This window comes from Nerophis lumbriciformis, linkage group LG25 (assembly GCF_033978685.3).
Source record: "Nerophis lumbriciformis linkage group LG25, RoL_Nlum_v2.1, whole genome shotgun sequence".
Taxonomy (NCBI): Eukaryota; Metazoa; Chordata; class Actinopteri; order Syngnathiformes; family Syngnathidae; genus Nerophis; species Nerophis lumbriciformis.
In genome coordinates this window covers 24,490,995-24,511,096 of record NC_084572.2, presented here as the reverse complement: position 1 = coordinate 24,511,096, position 20,102 = coordinate 24,490,995, and the positions used below count along the sequence as shown (strand labels likewise).

At 36.4% G+C, this 20,102-nt stretch overlaps 2 protein-coding genes across 3 annotated transcripts in view; one reads left to right on the top strand and one right to left on the bottom strand.

Annotated features, from left to right (window-relative positions):
* Positions 1 to 4,502: 4,502 nt before the first annotated feature.
* Positions 4,503 to 17,204, top strand: cldnd1b (claudin domain containing 1b). Its single transcript, XM_061984013.1, has 5 exons — positions 4,503 to 4,639; positions 4,914 to 5,254; positions 8,582 to 8,689; positions 13,872 to 14,009; positions 16,303 to 17,204. The coding sequence occupies exons 2-5, from the start codon at positions 4,969 to 4,971 to the stop codon at positions 16,521 to 16,523; spliced, it is 753 nt and encodes a 250-aa protein (XP_061839997.1). The 5' UTR covers positions 4,503 to 4,639; positions 4,914 to 4,968; the 3' UTR covers positions 16,524 to 17,204.
* Positions 17,205 to 19,536: 2,332 nt separating this feature from the next.
* Positions 19,537 to 20,102, bottom strand: part of LOC133621719 (N-acyl-aromatic-L-amino acid amidohydrolase (carboxylate-forming) B-like) — a 29,536-nt gene continuing 28,970 nt past the window's right edge. For both annotated transcript variants that reach the window (XM_061984012.1, XM_061984011.1), the window contains exons 6-7: positions 19,836 to 19,948; positions 19,537 to 19,763 (exon numbers count right to left, since the gene is read on the bottom strand). In XM_061984012.1, the coding sequence (XP_061839996.1) occupies positions 19,545 to 19,763; positions 19,836 to 19,948 (332 nt within the window). In that variant the 3' untranslated portion in view covers positions 19,537 to 19,544. The remainder of the gene's footprint in view (positions 19,764 to 19,835; positions 19,949 to 20,102) is intronic.

Here is a 20,102-nt window from a genome sequence, read left to right as displayed (position 1 = left end):
TTCTTAACCATAGGGCCCCAAGAGGGACGCCAAAAAGTATGTGATTGTTTATCGGCAATAATGTGTAAGTTAATGGCGTTAATGATAATCAAAACCACAGTCTGTCTCAAACAAATAGAAGAAGTCTGGAGGTAAAGTCATATAAAGAAGTTTCATAAGCGCAAAAATTATGACTTAAGTGGTGAAGCTGTTTTTTATTTTCACTTAAAGAAACATATTAATTATTATTATTTAATATTAATTGAGTTCATTTACTTTAGTACTAAATAATTCACTTATTTGCTAAATAGATCATATTTGTGATTAACACATGCTTTCGTATCATTTGACAAGGGAGTAAACTGTAAGTAGGTTGGATATGATTATTGAATACGATTACTAATTCAGTGTTAACATTTGAGTGGGGCCCGGGCTCCTTTTTAGTGGAAAAGTTGAGCCACGAGGTCAAAAAGGTTCAAAACCCCTGGTTTAAAACATGAATTGACTTTTAATATATTTTGGAATTAATCTCGAGTTTATTATATATGATTTATTTATATTTATTTATGTATGTTATTTTTCCGATATGGCCCCGCTGTGGTGGCTGCTGGTTGCAGGAGCTCTGTCCTTTTTGCGTATCCTCCTTCTTGTTTCTGATGTTTCCCTCTTGTTTTCATGTGATTTTGCCTTTTTGGGGTGGCGCTGCGCAAAAAGAACGGAAGAAAATGGATGAATGGATATTTGGACCAAAAAAACACCATTAAATGTTATGTAGACCACAAGGAAGAGTTTTATACAGTATGTATAAAATATCATAAAATTAACCCTTTAATGTCTTTTATGTCCTTTATTTCCTTCCATGTTCCCTCTTGTTTTCATGTGTTTTGTACCTTATTTAATTTAATTTTATTTATTATTTAATGTCTTTTATGTCCTTTATTTCCTTCCATGTTCCCTCTTGTTTTCATGTGTTTTGTACCTTATTTTTGTGGACTTTTTGTATCTGCACTGCAACCATATATATTCCCCATTATGGAATAAATAAAGTCTATCCCAGGGGTCCCCAAACTACGGCCTTCGTGGCGGATATGGCCCGCCAGCGTCCAAAATCTGGCCCGCGGGAAGTCCCAAGTTTAAATAAAAATGTTTTTTAGATAATATATATATATTTTTTTATTTTCCATCCATCTATTTTCTACCGCTTGTCCCTTTCGGGGTCGCGGGGGGTGCTGGAGCCTGTTTATTATTATTTTAAATCTGTCCTTTCTAATTCATTTTCTACCGCTTGTTACTCTCGGTTTCTCCTAGCTGCTCAGACAAATCATATTGTCTAAAAATGCATTTTCTCATCTTTAACGTAACATCTTAGCGGCAAATGTGCGCTCTTTTAGTCAATTAGTGCTCAAGGATTATATATATATATATATATATATATATATATATATATATATATATATATATATATATATATGTGTGTGTATATATATATATATATATATATATATATATATATATATATATATATATATATATATATATATATATATATATATATATATGTCAAGGTTTCTGTGGTAGAGCGGAATATACGTTAGGTCAGGAAAAAACATCCCTACAAGCAAGGTTTTTCTGCTCGTCAGGGGATATTTTATTTTTTTCCCCTTTTTGAAAAAATTTTAAATCCCCTGACGAGCAGGGAAACCTGCGAAACAGGCTTGTAGGGATGATATAGGCTCTGTATTTTTTTCCCTGACATAACGTGTATATATATGTATATATATATTAGGGCTGTGAATCTTTGGGTGTCCCACGATTCGATTCAATATCGATTCTTGGGGTCACGATTCGATTCAAAATCGATTTTTTTTTTTCAATTCAACATGATTCTCGATTCAAAAACGATTTTTTTCCCGATTCAAAACGATTCTCTATTTATTCAATACATAGGATTTCAGCAGGATCGACCCCAGTCTGCTGACATGCAAGCAGAGTAGTAGATTTTTGTAAAAAGGTTTTATAATTGTATAGGACAATGTTTTATCAACTGATTGCAATAATGTAAATTTGTTTTAACTATTAAATGAACCAAAAATATGACTTATTTTATCTTTGTGAAAATATTGGACACAGTGTGTTGTCAAACTTATGAGATGCGATGCAAGTGTAAGCCACTGTGACACTATTGTTCTTTTTTTTTTTTTTTATAAATGTCTAATGATAATGTCAATGAGGGATTTTTAATCACCGCTATGTTGAAATTGTAACTAATATTGATACTGTTGTTGATAATATTCATATTTGTTTCACTACTTTTGGTTTGTTCTGTGTGGTGTTTGTGTCTCCTCTCAATTGCTCTGTTTATTGCAGTTCTGAGTGTTGCTGGGTCGGGTTTGGTTTTGGAATTGGATTGCATTGTTATGGTATTGCTGTGTATTGTTTTGTTGGATTGATTAATTAAAAAAAAAAAAAAAAAGTTTTTAAATAAATTAATAAATTTAAAAAAAAAATCGATTTAAAAAAAATGAGAATCGATTCTGAATCGCACAACGTGAGAATCGCGATTCGAATTCGAATCGATTTTTTCCCACACCCCTAATATATATATATATATATATATATATATATATATATATATATATATATATATATATATATATATATATATATATATATATATATATATATATATATACAGGCACGTGCACACATAGGGCCCTATGGGTGCTTGAGCCCCTGCCCTTTTTCACCTCGTCTTAAAAAGTGCCCTTTGCCTGTGTGTGTTTTTTTTTTTTTTTTTTTTTTAAATAACATTAATAAATTCCTGTCAGGGATGTAAAAAAAACAGCGGTACAAAAGCTCCACGTTTTCTTGTAATACCGGGTTGTTTGACCCTGCCGCTTCCGCCAGAGAGGGAGAGAGAGAGAGGGCGAGTGAGTGAGTAAGTGAGAGGAGAGAGAGCCAACTGCGCCCCTGAGGAGACGTCACGTGACAGTGGAGCAACTTGAACCTGTGAGTTATGGTCTAGTCGCCGTCCACTTATTCAGCATCTAATATGGGTAATATTTCAGAAAAACGCTGTATTATTCTATTATTCAATGTGTCAGTTTCTGTTTTTGCCGGACGTCGGAGCACGGCGCATCAATTGAGCACGGCACATCAAGTCCGCACAGAGCAGAACGGATCGTGCGGGACAGGAAGTAGTGTACAAAATACAAAATAAAACACCAGGTTAATTTTCAAAATAAAATGCACTGTGTTTACGGCGGATCACATTTCTCTCACAGTAGAGGTTTAGATATAAAGTTTATTGTGACTTTGCTATTACTGTGTGGGTTAACAAAATAATAATAATAATAATAATGATAATAATAAGAAGAATAATGATAATGATAATGATAATAATAATAATAATTAAAGTAATAATAATAATAATAATAATAATGATTATTATTATTATTAATAATAATAATTTCAGCATTCTGGGGATATAAGATGTAGGTTATCTGTTAGGAATATTACCATCTGTATTTAAACTTGATTCATGTTGATTATGCCTGCAGCACAATGCCAAAAAAAGAAAGGATACAGAAAAGGAAGGAGAAGGAGCGCCAGGAAGCAGCTAAGGGTAGCAGACCTCTTAATGCATGGCTAAAACCAAGTACTAGCATCATGGAAGCCCTGAATTTACATTGAGGAGCATATTTGGGTATGGGTGGCCTCCATTCTACAGCCCTCTACTGGCCCCTGGTCCATATTTTTGGGCCTGTATTGCGTTTCAGTTGTTTAGTCTGAGCATTAAGTGAGAAAGACCATAAGTTACAACTTGATGGTGTTTTCATCAAGTTAAGGGAAGAAGGACAGATTTTCTCATTGAATTTTTTTCCATTTGAGTATTTATTTTTGTATTTTTTTTCAAAGTTCATGTTGCACTGTTCAATGTTCAATATTAAAGTGCTTATCTTTAACAATAAATAGCCTAATAATAAACCAGTGTTTTGTTGCTTTTCATGTCTTCCAAGCCTATGATAATGTGAATTAACTCATTATGACAATAATTTGTTGACACAAAAGAAGTGGCAATCACTTTTACCTACAAAGGACACACAGCAGTAGTTAGCTTCCCATTAGCAAATTTAATTCTACATTAATTTCCATATTGTGCAAAGGACCACAACATTTTTTCCTGCCCTTTTCTGACTTTGAGCCCCTGCCCCTCTATAATCATGTGCACGTCCCTGTATATATATATATATATATACACACACACACACACACACACACACACACACACACACACACACACACACACACACACACACACACACACACACACACACACACACACACACACACACACACACACACACACACACAAACAGCCCGGCCCACGGTCAAATTGTTTTAACCCAATGCGGCCTCCGAGTCAAAAAGTTTAGGGACCCCTGATCTATCCTATCCTATGTCGATGAGCCACTAGCAGCCATCGATGCATTTACATTTTCACCACTAGTTGGCAGTGTCAGCTGTCACACTGGTTTCAATTCCAACAGACGAAGAAGAAGTCTAACCAGCGTCGAAGAAGAAGAACCGAAGGCCTGGCTTGTATATACATTTTTTTTTACAGTTTCGCGATAGAAACTGCTCTTTCTTCAGTAATGAGGTAAACAAAAATAAATGTATGTTTTGTCGGATAGTGTGTTAAAAGATGCCGGTGGGGTTATGATTAGCCAACAAACCGATTGTTTTCGGCGTTTTTAATGGTTAGCTCCAAATACTAGCCTGCATGCTAACGTACACACAACTGTAAATACTGTACCGCCCAGTTTGCTGACAAGATAATTGTGTCATTTTATTATTTAGGTCAGTTAAGTCAAAATGTGCTGTTTATTTATTCCACGTAGTAGCAATCGAACTCCATTTGTGTTCCACACCAGGGAGCAGTTCCACCGAATCGACACGGATTCCTAGTGAGCCGACTCCACCGATACCATGGTCGATAACCGATATGCTACAGCTCTGGTCATCGGCTCCGTGCTGAGTTTGCTGGCGGCCGTTTACCTCTCCGTAGCCGTGGGGACCCAGCACTGGTTCCAGTACAGTAGCCCGGCAGGCGGACATGGCGACACCAACGCCTCCGTGCTGAGGAAGGACTTCATCGACGGAGAGTTTGATGAGAAGACCTCCAGCGAGACCTTGTACCGCCTCAATGGCACCCTGGGGCTGTGGTGGAGGTGCATCCTGGTGCCCGGACGGACCCACTGGTACAAGGAACCAGGTTGGAGATACTAGATACATGTTTCTGCTTTTTTTTGTTTTGTTACTTTGGTCTAGAAACTTTGCACGCAAGACTGCAAAAACATCCTTAGGTTTTTTTTCCCCTGCGAACAATTGTAAGGAATCCCTCTTAGGTTGCACGATATAGATGATATAAATCAGGGGTGTCAAACTCATTTTAGATCAGGGGCCACATGGAGAAAAATCTACAAACCCTGTTTCCATATGAGTTGGGAAATTGTGTTAGATGTAAATATAAACGGAATACAATGATTTGCAAATCCTTTTCAACCCTTATTCAATTGAATGCACTACAAAGACAAGATATTTGATGTTCAAACTCATAAACTTTTCTTTTTTTTTTTGCAAATAATAATTAACTTAGAATTTCATGGCTGCAACACGTGCCAAAGTAGTTGGGAAAGGGCATGTTCACCACTGTGTTACATGGCCTTTCCTTTTAACAACACTCAGTAAACGTTTGGGAACTGAGGAGACACATTTTTGAAGCTTCTCAGGTGGAATTCTTTCCCATTCTTGCTTGATGTACAGCTTAAGTTGTTCAACAGTCCGGGGGTCTCCGTTGTGGTATTTTAGGCTTCATAATGCGCCACACATTTTCAATGGGAGACAGGTCTGGACTACAGGCAGACCAGTCTAGTACCCGCACTCTTTTACTATGAAGCCACGTTGATGTAACACGTGGCTTGGCATTGTCTTGCTGAAATAAGCAGGGGCGTCCATGGTAACGTTGCTTGGATGGCAACATATGTTGCTCCAAAACCTGTATGTACCTTTTAGCATTAATGGCGCCTTCACAGATGTGTAAGTTACCCATGTCTTGGGCACTAATACACCCCCATACCATCACACATGCTGGCTTTTCAACTTTGCGCCTATAACAATCCGGATGGTTCTTTTCCTCTTTGGTGCGGAGGACACGACGTCCACAGGTTCCAAAAACAATTTGAAATGTGGACTCGTCAGACCACAGAACACTTTTCCACTTTGTATCAGTCCATCTTAGATGAGCTCAGGCCCAGCGAAGCCGAGGGAGTTCCTGGGTGTTGTTGATGAACGGTTTTCGCCTTGCATAGGAGAGTTTTAACTTGCACTTACAGATGTAGCGACCAACTGTAGTTACTGACAGTGGGTTTCTGAAGTGTTCCTGAGCACATGTGGTGATATTTATTGCCACCTTTCCCAACTTCTTTGTCATGTGTTGCTGGCATCAAATTCTAAAGTTAATGATTATTTGCAAAAAAAAAAAAATGTTTATCAGTTTGAACATCAAATAGGTTGTCTTTGTAGCATATTCAACTGAATATGGGTTGAAAATGATTTGCAAATCATTGTATTCCGTTTATATTTACATCTAACACAATTTCCCAACTCGTATGGAAACGGGGTTTGTACTCCAAAGTGGGCCGAACTGGTAAAATAACGTCACGATAACTTAGAAATAAAGACAAATTCAGAGTGTTTTATTTGTTTAAAAATAGAACAAGAACAAATGTACAAATCATAATGTTGTTGGGGTTTTATTACACTTACATGTTGCGGTTAATAATTTATTTGTCGTTATTTATATTTTCTGAATAAATTATGTGATAATATTCATCAATCTATCAAGTTAAAAAAAAAATATCAAAATCAAATTACAAGATGTTATCTTATGTAGTTTGATAATTTCCCTCTACTGTACTAACATCATGTGGTTTATTTTGTACATATGTAGCATCATCTACAAAGATACAAAAAATTGCTATTGCGACATCCAGTGGACACATTTAGAACAGCCGTTTTTTTCATTCAAAAATTCCAGGTTAATTTTTATGTTTAGCAAACTCATCCCGCAGGCCGGATAAAACCTGTTCGCGGGCCTGATCCGGCCCTCGAGCCGTACGTTTGACACCCCTGATATAAATCATATAAATTTGGCAGACGATAGCTTTTAATACTACCAATATATCGTGATAATGCATGTCGGTAGCATGCTTCCTCAACGCACTATAACGAACCTGTTTCTAAGTCGGCAATACTCGCCTCCATAGTGGTAAATAAACGTTTCGCACAAGTACCATTATCACTGGAGGACGAGGAATAAACAAATATGCTTCACTACACCATAGGAGGATACAGTAAGCCATGCTCTTGAACAGAAAACAAAGGTCCAGGGATCCAGGGCTTAGGGGGTTTATGGGGCAACCCCCAAACAAAAACATGATTTTCAATCAATCAATCACAGTTTATTTATATAGCCTTTAATCCCAAGTGTCTCAAAGGGCTGCACAAGCCGCAACGACATCCTCGGCTCAGATCCCACATCAGGGCCAGAAAAAACTCAACCCAATGAGAAACCTTGGAGGGGACCGCAGATGTGGGGGACCCCCCCAGTGGGCGACCGGTGCAATGGATGTCGAGTGGATCAATGGATTTTACGCAACAGAACATTAACAACGCAAAATATTATATATTTTTTTAAATAATTTTGTTCTGCGAGTTTAACAAAAGCCAGTCAACTTCAAGAATAGGGCTATTGTTCTGCGAGATTGCCAATGCTTTTAGCTCAGTAGTCAGCATGCTCGCCTCTCACTCCGGTGACCTGGGTTTGAGCCCCGCTCGGTACAGTAGGAAAAACAACACAGCCAAGATAGCGAGTACACAATCGCTACACGAAGCTGAGCTGTCAATCATTGCACTCTGACGTCACAATCGGGGGCCCCTGATTGGGTGGGGGTAAGAGATCAGAGCCAATGGTAGGAAATAATTCAAATAGATATATGATATTGTTTTTATCTGTATATAATTATGATCAAAGATAGAATAGTTCGATCTTGAAATTTTGAAGTATCAGCATTGGTATGACCAATACTGCCCCTGTAACTAGCTGGTATCAGATCGATACCCAAATTTGTAGTATCGCCCAAAACTAATGTGAAGTATCTAAACAACAGAAGAATAAGTGATTATTACATTTTAACAGAAGTGTGGATACAACCATGTTGCAACAGAAAGTAACCAGATATCAGATTAGCACGTAGATTAATAATTATTTTGAGAAAATAGTACAACCGGAATTGACGCAATATGTTATCGCATATGTCAGCAGTCTAATTAAGAGTCTTTGTAAAACGTTTTGAAATTCTTCTATTATACCAAATAATATATTTATGATAAGTATCGTTAATGCAAGAGGCTGCAATATATACTGTATTGCGATATCGATTTTAGGGAATATCGCCCACCCCTGTTATGTACTTATACATTTGTTTGGGATCATGTAAAACATCTCTAATTGGATCCCATCTTTTTTGACTCCTTCTAGATCCCCAGTTAAGGTTGCAGTGTGTGAGCTTCACTCTTCCTCAGCAGTTTTTGCCAAAGTACAAACATCCTGGAAACCACAACAGTGACGAGGATCTACTTAGGACATGTGAGTACTGCTTCAAACTAAGGCTGCAGCTAACGATTATTTTTCTATCGATTAATCTATAGATTATTTTTTCGATTAATCGGTTAATCTATAGATTTTTTTTTTTTTCGATTAATCTATAGATTATTTTTCCTTTTACCGATTATTTTTTTTATTTAAAATGAAGATGAAAAAATAAATGTAGGCCAGTTTTTTCAAAAGGCATGGCTTTTATTTACAAAAAAAAAAGTATGGCCACTCAGTCAACATTGACAACAACATGACACAATATTCTGTAACAATATAAACATTTAACAAAATTAAAAGTAGCTTATTTGCTGTTAATGTGCAAATATAAAAGTAAACATCCAGTGCAAATCTTAATATTCTGCAATAGTATAAGCATTTCAAAAGTAAAAGTATTGCTTATTTTGCTTTAAAATGTGCAAAAATAAAGATAAACAGCCAATTCAAAAAGGTGCAAAACGGAAATATTCTGTAACAACAGTGTAAACATTTCAACAAAAGTAAAAGTATTGCTTATTTGCTAAAATGTGCAAAAATAAAGATAAACATCCAATACAAAAAAGTGCAAAACGAAATATTCTGTAACAACAGTGTAAACATTTCAACAAAAGTAAAACTTTTGCTTATTTTGCTTAATAACACAACAATGATAGTATGATTAAAGTGAAAGTTAATTGTTCGTTTGTACATAGTATACGTAATTGTTAATGTTGTAAAAGGTATTTGCACAACTAATTAACGTTTGCTTTAAAGAGGAGCGCGTCTTTGTAAACACTGAACAGGCACGCCAAACGCTCCTCTCAGAGCGAAACGGTGCTTTAGTTTATGAATTTACAACGCAGATACAAATGACACATTCATGTTTTTGTGTAATGATGACAACGTATACTCACGCGGACGATTGACTAGTTGATGGTGATGGCAAGAACGCTGCCGTTGTGCTGCTATGATAGGCCATTTCCGCTCGACACAGTGTGCATACAACAACATTATTAGCAGAGGTGGGTAGAGTAGCCAGAAATTGTACTCAAGTAAGAGTACTGTTACTTTAGAGATTTATTACTCAAGTAAAAGTAAGGAGTAGTCACCCAAATATTTACTTGAGTAAAAGTAAAAAGTATGTTGTGAAAAAACTACTCAAGTACTGAGTAACATACACACACATATCATATATATATATATATATATATATATATATATATATATATATATATATATATATATATATATATATATATATATATATGTGTGTGTATATATATACACACACACACACACACACACACATATATATATATATATATATATATATATATATATATACATACATTGATATATACAGTATATAATTTATATTTATTTATTTTGCCGTTTTTGTTTACATGTTAAAGGTGTTTTAATGAATATACATGCATGTTTAACATATAGATTCCTTTCTTTCATGAAGACAAGAATATAAGTTGGTGTATTACCTGATTCTGATGACTTGCATTGATTGTAATCAGGAAGTAGTGCTGTTAACGTCCACGTTTTCAAATGGAGGAGAAAAAAAGTTCCTCCTTTCTGTCTAATACCACATGAAAGTGGTTGTTATTTGGCATCTTATTTGTCCACCTTCCATATTCGTTTTTATACCCTTTACAAGAAATACATTGGCGGCAAACTCCGTAGCTTGCTAGCTTGTTTGCGCTGGCTTTCGGAGACTTTTATTTTGAAAGCGCAGGCGCGATGGAGCGGGACTTTTATTGTGAAGACAGGAACTGTGCAGTCAGTCTTTACGGTTGAAATAAAAAAAGGGTCTTTTTTCCTTCACACTTTTGATTGATTGATTGGAACTTTTATTAGTAGATTGCACAGTACAGTACATATTCCGTACAATTGACCACTAAATGGTAACACCCGAAGTTAGCTCGGAGCCAGTCAGGTCATGTGACCCCTGGCTCTGTTTGATTGGTCCAACGTCACCAGTGACTGCATCTGATTGGTGGAACGAAGTGAAACGTCACCAGTAAGGCAGGCACTATGAAGGTCTGTCTGACAGACCAAAACAAACAAAGCGTGCATTAACAAATCGATAAAAATTAGTAGCGAGTAGCGAGCTGAATGTAGATAAAAGTAGCGGAGTAAAAGTAGCGTTTCTTCTTAGGCCGTTTATTGAAATACTCCCACACTTTTGACGACTTTTGGCGTGCTTTTTTCCCCTCGCTCGCACCGCTCGCATCGTCTGCTTTGCGCTCCGCCATGACGGTAGTGTGACGTAAATATGCGACGCGTCGACGAACAAAAACGTCCTCGACGTATTTACGTAACCGATGACGTCGACGCGTCGTTTCAGCCCTACTTCAAAGCTCTTTATAATTAAGAAAAACTGCCCTTTTTTAATTTTGCCATCTTCCACAATCCTTATGTGAGACAAGGACACACGTCTTTTCATTTTCTGTGCGTTTTAAATAGCAAAAAACTATTCTGCCTATAGAGCCCCCTAAAAACAACCAAAACCTGTGACATGCATATTATCTAAGTTATATCAACATTGTTATTGTAGGAGCTAACGCCGAATAATTTATTTTCTGGCATCGTGACTAGGGCTGCAACTAACGATTAATTTGATCATCGATTAATCTGTCGATTATTACTTCGATTAATCGATTAATAATCGGATAAAAGAGACAAACTACATTTCTATCCTTTCCGGTATTTTATTGGGGGGAAAAAACAGCATACTGGCACCATACTTATTTTGATTATTGATTCTCAGCTGTTTGTACATGTTGCAGTTTATAAATAAAGGTTTATAAAAAATGAATAAAATAAAATAAATAAAAATTGCCTCTGCGCATGCGCATAGCATAGATCCAAGGAATCGATGACTAAATTAATCGCCAACTATTTTTATAATCGATTTTAATCGATTAGTTGTTGCAGCCCTAGTCGTGACACAGCCCCTTGCTCCTCACTTGCAATACAATGCGAACAAAAGTCAGTACTGACTGAGAAACACGAACAATCATATCAAATACTACGAATATAAACATATCTGTAAAGTATTAGCACACTTTTCATGTTTTGTTTGTACACAGCTAGATCAACTGTGTATATAGCGGTTATATCAAGCACTCTGTGCTCCATGTTTAACAACCAATATCATGGTGACTTACTCAAAATGGACAGTTGCCCGCCTGGCTCGTTTTTTCCAGTTATTTTATTTTTTGAGGGGTAACCCAGTTTGTTAGCGCAAACCATTTTTAATTTGTCGTGATGCAGTCTTGAAGCAGTGTCCTCTTTGGCAGATACATAAGGCCTTTTGCATCGACTGCAACACCGTGTGACGCAAAAGTACTCTGATGTTTTTTGGCATGGCTTGGAAAGTTCCACAGTTGGTGTTGTGACGCTCTCGGCCCCCGTCTGCTCTGACATTTCACCCTCTCTTTTTTGCCCGCCGGGCTTTAAATATTTTAAATATTTAGGCTCAAAAAGATAAGATAGTCGTTGTCTGCGGCTCTTTCATAGTCTGCCATGATTTTGTGGTATCAAACACAGAACACACTCTTGTTGTTGACGCAAGTAGCATTCTTTACGCTGCGCTCTGTGAAATCAATGCGCCGTGGAAAAAAGTTGCGGTAAAAATTTTGTCCATTATCCACAATCCTTATGTGACACACATTCATCTTTCCTTTCCTGTGTGTTCTAACTAGTGAAAACTATAGCTAGATGCAGCTAAACGGTATATGATTTAGTCTGCTTATAAATGGTAAATGGGTTATACTTGTATAGCGCTTTTCTACCTTCAAGGTACTCAAAGCGCTTTGACACTATTTCCACATTCACCCATTCACACACATATTCGCACACTGATGGCGGGAGCTGCCATGCAAGGCCCTAACCACGACCCATCAGGGGCAAGGGTGAAGTGTCTTGCTCAAGGACACAACGGACGTGACGAGGTTGGTAGAAGGTGGGGATCGAACCAGGAACCCTCAGGTTTCTGGCACGGCCACTCTCCCAACCGCGCCAAGCCCTTTAAAAACCTCAAACAAGGTTTTATTTACATTCTATAAGTATATATGTAATGTAGTAACAGGCACATTCAAGATAACATGTAATATTTACAGTATTTTGGACTTTATAAGTAGGCCTGGGCCGATACATTTATTCTTGACGATATATTGACTTACACATTATTGCCGATAAACAATATTTTGAGACCAAATTAACTACTGATGTAATAATGTTACATAATAATTAGAGATGTCCGATAATATCGGGCTGCCGATATTATCAGCCGATAAATGCTTTAAAATGCAATATTGGAAATTATCGGTATCGGTTTCAAAAAGTAAAATGTATGACTTTTTAAAACGCCGCTGTACGGAGTGGTACACGGACATAGGGAGAAGTACAGAGCGCCAATAAACCCTAAAGGCACTGCCTTTGCGTGCCGGCCCAATCACATAATACATACGGCTTTTCACACACACAAGTGAATGCATGCATACTTGGTCAACAGCCATACAGGTCACACTGAGAGCATGTCCCAAATTCCAAGCTGCTGTTTTGAGGCATGTTAAAAAAAATAATGCACTTTGTGACTTCAATGATAAATATGGCAGTGCCATGTTGGCATTTTTTTCCATAACTTGAGTTGATTTATTTTGGAAAACCTTGTTTAATGCATCCAGCGGGGCATCACAACAAAATTAGGCATAATAATGTGTCAATTCCACGACTATATATCGGTATCGGTTGATATTGGAATCGGTAATTAAGAGTTGGACAATATCGGAATATCGGATATCGGCAAAAAAGCCATTATCGGATAATAATAATGCAAGTATACCCTTTCAAATGCAATAAACTTGTATTTCTCGTATATTTAACATTGTAATTGATATGAAAACTTGAAAATCTCCAAGGTTAATAAAACAAATAAAAAATACAATATATTAATAGCAACATTTTCCCTTGAATAAAATCACACAAAAAGCAATGTTAAGGAGGTGATGGGAGACCCTCAAATATACACAACTGAAACAATAGATAAAATGGCTAAATAAAGTATTGACAAAGTTGCACTTCAACATAAAACATGTCAGCAGAGGTAGAGTTAAGACCTTTGTAAAGGTCTAAATGCTCACTGTTGTTTCTACCATGCATTATTGTATTATCTTTGTTGTAGATTTGTGGAGGTGTCAGTTTCTCCTGCCTCTGGTGTCGCTGGCCTTGGTGTTCCTCAGCGGCCTTGTTGGCGTCTGCGCTTGCCTGTGCCGCAGCTTTACGCCCACCGTGGGTGTAGGAGTGCTGCATCTGCTTGCAGGTGAGACTGCACACATGGCAACGTACATAAAAGCATGACAGAAAGAAAATGAGTTAGAGTTGAACACAGTGAAACTGGTTATGTTCATAACACATATACTTAAAAAAAGTATTTACTCTTATTGCTCGGTAAAATAGATGCAGGGCCTCAATAAATCTGCGGCCTGGACTGGATTTCACTTGATTAGATAAAACCGTCACCTTAAATAAGACACCTTTAGTACCCTGAAATAAAAAATAAAAAACTTTTAGCGCTGGGTGGTTGTATTTACCTTTTACCATGACTGATACCATAGTTGACATCTTTACCACAACATGCACTTACTGCTGACATGGCATCTGTAAAGCAGAAGTTCTCAGGGTAACTAGCACGCAGGTCATTTCGGATAAAAAAGCTGCTAAACATTTCAACACTAAATTGTAGTTATTCTAATACACTTTAAAAAAATAAGTATCATTGAAAAATATTTATATATGCAGTGTTAACAAACTGTAGGGATGTAACGATAAATGGTAATAATGAAAAACACAGTAAATCTCCTGACGGTTAGTATTACCGTTGAAAATAATCAAAAAACCATGATTGATAACCACACTAGTGCTAGCTTGTGAACACAAGAGACATTAACGTCTTTCCCCATTTAGAAACGACATAGCCCATTTTAAAATTATATAAACAGGAGGGCTGCACAGTTCTGAGAAAAAAACCTAATTGCGTTTTTCCCCTCCATAATTGTGATTGCGATTCAATTTGCTATTTTTATGTTTTAGAGCAGTGGTTCTCAACCTTTTTTCAGTGATGTACCCCCTGTGAACATGTTTTTAATTCAAGTACCCCCTAATCAGAGCAAAGCATTTTTGGTTGAAAAAAAGAGATACAGCAGTAAAATACAGCACTATGTCATCAGTTTCTGATTTATTAAATTGTATAACAGTGCAAAATATTGCTCATATGTAGTGGTCTTTCTTGAACTATTTGGAAAAGAAGATATAAAAATAACTAAAAACTTGATGAAAAATAAAAAAGTGATTCAATTATAAATAAAGATTTCTACACATAGAAGTAATCATCAACTTAACGTGCCCTCTTTGGGGATTGTAATAGAGATCCATCTGGATTCATGAACTTAATTCTAAACATTTCTTCACAAAAAAAAGAAATCTTTAACATAAATTTTTTTTTGGAACATTTCCACAAAAAATCTAGCTGTCAACACTGAATATTGCATTGTTGCATTTCTTTTCACAGTTCTTTTTGACAGACATTTTAGTGAGAAACCCGAGCTTGTGCTTCACTGAGTTTAGGAACTTACATTCATATTTTGTTGGAGTATTATTCAATAAATATATTTATAAAGGATTTTTGAATTGTTGCTATTTTTAGAATATTTAAAAAAAATCTCACGTATGTCCCAAATTCCAAGCTGCTGTTTTGAGGCATGTTAAAAAAAAAAGCACTTTGTGACTTCAATAATAAATATGGCAGTGCCATGTTGGCATTTTTTTCCATAACTTGAGTTGATTTATTTTGGAAAACCTTGTTACTTTGTTTAATGCATCCAGCGGGGCATCACAACAAAATCAGGCATAATAATGTGTTAATTCCACGACTGTATATATCGGTATCGGTTTATATCGGAATCGGTAATTAAGAGTTGGACAATATCGGAATATCGGATATCGGCAAAAAAGCCATTATCGGACATCTCTAATAATAATGCAAGTAACCATTTGAAAGGATATAACATTTTATTTTTCATTACTGTAGAATTGTTTACCATTGTACTGTAGTTGGAGAATACATGTATTTATTATCCTAAACAAATAGACACAAAAACGTGAGCTTGCGCCAGTTAGTCCGTGAGTTTACCAAATTGCAGTTATCAATCATGTTTTTCAATAAATTTAAAATTAAAAAGGTAATGGTAACCGTCTGAGGTTTTACTGCAGTTTATCACTAATACCATTTATCGTTACATTACTACAGGACTGCAATCAGTTTGTGGTGGTTGGTTTGGGAAGAAGACAAACCATTTTACATTGTGTTGCGTCGCTATGTCGATGTAGCTCCATTTTCGTAAATGCAACGCCAGATCAGGATTTACCGTTCCAGATCATCGCATAGCAAGCTAAACTAATCTAAAAAAGGTGGTTGTAGTTTATTTTCAATGTGTCAAGGATTGTGTGTGTGTATGGGTGCATACACAGAAAGCACATTTTTTACTAAATCAAAATTGGGAAGGCAAGCAGCATCACAGAGTCTCATTGTTGACATCCGTCCTCTACCTCGTTAGCTCTGTGCACTCTTGGTTGCGTCTGCTGCTTCCGGGCCGGCATGGATCTTCTCCACCAGTACGCCACGCCCCCCGAGGGGGTGGAGTCCTCCATGGGCTGGTCCCTCTACCTCGCCCTCATCTCCTTCCCTCTGCAGATGATGGCGGCCGCTTTGTTCCTCTGGGCGGCTCGCAGCCACCGCAAGAACTACACCCGCATGGTCGCTTACCGGGTGGCCTAAAAGGGAGAAAAGTCATTAAAAAAACAAAACAAAAAAAACAATTCCATGCTGTCTCAGGACATCTGAAGGCAGGACAAGTCCATTTGTAGCCAATCATAAATGCTGTTAATGGCAGTTATGCAACATCCATATTGCTTCTTTGCAGTCTTACTTCCTATAGTGCATGCTTAATAATGTTGAATTATTTATTAATCCTGGGGTTGCTGTGAATGTTGCCTTCTTTTTGGTTGCCATCGTTTATCTCCCCTTGCTCTTGACTTTACTAAGACTTTCGAGTTGCACCCCCCCAAGTGTTGCTTTTGTCAAAGCGTCATGAATATGTACAACATGGGTTTGTGCATGCTTAAAGGAGATACTTATACTGTAAATCCAACCTGTGGTTAATTGTAACCACTCAAAACCCTGCATTTAAAATACCTATTGTATCTAATCGCAGTGATTAAAACAAGAAAAAAAATGGCTTCCGCATGATACTGCGACAAATTGCTTTTTTGTAAAACCACTTGTTAAAGAGGCTGACATTTTGTGGAGTGAAAAAAACAATTTATATGAGAATGTACTGTAAATTCTAAAATAAGAATTTGTTTTCAATGTCCATGTTTTGTTACGCGTACACTCTGTTTTTTAGGTTATTCACCAGCACACTTTTTTCTGTAAAAAATAAATTGGACTTTTGCTGAATTGTGCAGTTTGTGTGATTGTTTGTGGAAAACATGTTCAAAATAACACCGCCACTGTCTTTCATTCACATTTTGATATTTATTCATGTTCATTTGAAGTAAATAAGCACAATCTATATACAATATACAAACATTGTACATTCTAAAAGAAAAAAACAAAGTTTTAGCTAAAATTCATTATTGTTTTATTAAGCATGTGTGTTGCAAGTAATTCAAGTTTCAGGCAACAAAAAGCACCTTGATGGGTCGTGGTTAGGGCCTTGCATGGCAGCTCCCACCATCAGTGTGTGAATGTGGAAATAGTGTCAAAGCACTTTGAGTACCGTATTTTTCGGACTATAAGTCGCACGTTTTTTCATAGTATGGCCGGGGGTGCGACTTATATTGTGGAATCACTTATGTGTGAAATTATTAACACATTACCGTAAAATATCAAATAATATTATTTAGCTCATTCACGTAAGAGACTAGACGTATAAGATTACATGGGATTTAGCGTTTAGGAGTGACAGATTGTTTGGTAAACGTATAACATGTTCTATATGTTATAGTTATTTGAATGACTCTTACCATAATATGTTACGTTAACATACCAGGCACGTTCTCAGTTGGTTATTTATGCCTCATATAACGTACACTTATTCAGCCTGTTGTTCACTATTCTTTATTTATTTTAAATTGCCTTTCAAATGTCTATTCTTGGTGTTGGGTTTTGTCAAAAAAAATTCCCCCAAAAATGCGACTTTTACTCCAGTGCGACTTACGGTATATATATGTTTTTTTTTTCCTTCTTTATTATGCATTTTCGACCGGTGCGACTTATACTTCGAAAAATACGGTACCTTGAAGGTAGAAAAGCGCTATACAAGTATAACCCATTTACATTTACATTTGGTCAGCAATAAATAATTGTGAAATCAGTTAAGACAGGTTAAAGCTTCACAGTTAAGAATAATTGCATTGGTTAGCCCTTTTGTATTTTTGATTGCGATCTTAAAAACTAATTCATGGTTTAGCTTCTGCAAGTCTCAGTTTCTTCTGCGTATTAAGGCAGCTAAAAAGGCACAACAGTCTGATGTCGTGTATGTCCAGTTATGGTTATAGCACATTATACATAGCACTTATTTGCTTCTCAGGTCATTACGATTAATGGATTAATTCAACTACGGTACAAAAAAGATTCGATTTATACTCTGTGGCATCGATTTATGATTGTAAATACTATTACAAATTGATAAAATCCAAATTGCATAGAGTGCCGGGAACTTAAACTATGAGATCAGTTTCCACCATTGCAATAGAGCGACACGAGACAATGGTGTGTGTGGCAACAAACAGCTAAGATTTATATGTATTAAAAATTTTGTATTACTACACATGTGAAAAATGAAGTTTCTATGATGACGTGCATTTTTTAGAAAAAAAGAATGAAGGGTATAAAGAAAAAACATTGTTCATATCAACTTATTTAGCATAGGATAAGACTTTTATTAATCCCACCATGGGGAAATTACGCTGTTGCAGTGCAGGTTTTTACATACAGTAACAAAAGTAAAACGTTATGAGATTAATCAATTTCTAAAATAATCAATAGCTGGTGACTGCTGTGTTCGATGGCACATTCCACTTCAAAATACACCCATGCGGCTATTTAAATTAAACTGTTTCTGACATTCTGACTATAGATAGCATTTGTGTCAAAATATGGGGTCTTTTTGAAAGTCGATTTTGCAATTTCATTATTTGCTATTCATAAAAATTCAAAATTGGGATTAATCTGATTTTAAAAATGTATATTTTGACCGCACTAATTAATTGATTTACTAATTATGCAAGCGAGCAATTTACTGAAATTAATTGCCTTCAATCAAATAAAAAAAATAAGTGTTATTAATTTAAAAAATCATACTAATTACTGTTATGAATGAATATACACATGTATATTAATATATATACATATATGTGTGTGTATATGTATGTATTTATATGTAGTAATTTACTGTGATTAATCGCGAATAATCAAAATGCAAAAGTGTGGTGAATCTGATCTAGCAATGTAATCGTTTGACAGCACAGTACAAAAAACAAATGTCAATTGCAGTGGACGCAGGTTCTTTGTAGGATATGTAAATGTTTTAAGTAGAGCATACATTTATTCTATCATCCTGTTTCTTAAAAAAATAGGAGAGTTAAAAGTTTTAAAGCCTGTTGATTGGTAGTGACCATAACTGTCGTAACCCAAGCCAAATTCATGGCTGTCATCTGGTTCCGTGGCAAAGTGGAACTCAATTGCTTGGCTTTTGTGTGATCAATAAAAAAAGTGGAATATATAATAACAATTTCAAATGTTTTTTTTATTGATGCTCATGCTTTTCTCCATACTGATGGACGGGATGCTGACGCTGATCTTCTCAGCTAAGTGGAAGGCAATCTTCTTCTCATAGTAGGCACATTCATTCACAAAAAACGGGTAGGCCGCCTCTCCCTGGTGCGTGATGGTCTCCCCGGTAAACGACAGGAAAATGGGATCCCCAGGACGAAGGAGTTTGAAGTCGTTGTCCTGCAGAACAAGAGTAGCTCTCTGATACTTGCGCTTACTATAATGTCAGGGGTGGAACACAAAGTACAGTACTTGTAACTGGGGATGAATAGCAGCTGTGATCTCATTGGTGGTGGGATCTCTCGGGTAGTCGATGGTCTTGGTCCAGTTGAATGCCTCCAACTGTCCGCCTTCAAAAATAAATCCTGTCAAATTGAAGACAGTTAATGTCTTAGCAATGTGTGTAAAACTACAAAGGTGCATAAGGGCCGCATTGAAAAGAGGAAAAATAACAACAAAAATTAAGTGAATTTCCTGACAAAATATATTTAGAAAATGTAAAAAAATTTCTATGTAGAT

What these genes read in the sequence shown, in the direction of transcription:
- cldnd1b (XM_061984013.1), top strand. Translation starts at nt 4,969, where the DNA reads ATGGTCGATAACCGATATGCTACAGCTCTGGTCATCGGCTCCGTGCTG. An exon ending in CCACTGGTACAAGGAACCAG is followed by an intron (nt 5,255 to 8,581) that starts GTTGGAGATACT and finishes GACTCCTTCTAG; the next exon opens with ATCCCCAGTTAAGGTTGCAG. An exon ending in AGTGCTGCATCTGCTTGCAG is followed by an intron (nt 14,010 to 16,302) that starts GTGAGACTGCAC and finishes CTACCTCGTTAG; the next exon opens with CTCTGTGCACTCTTGGTTGC.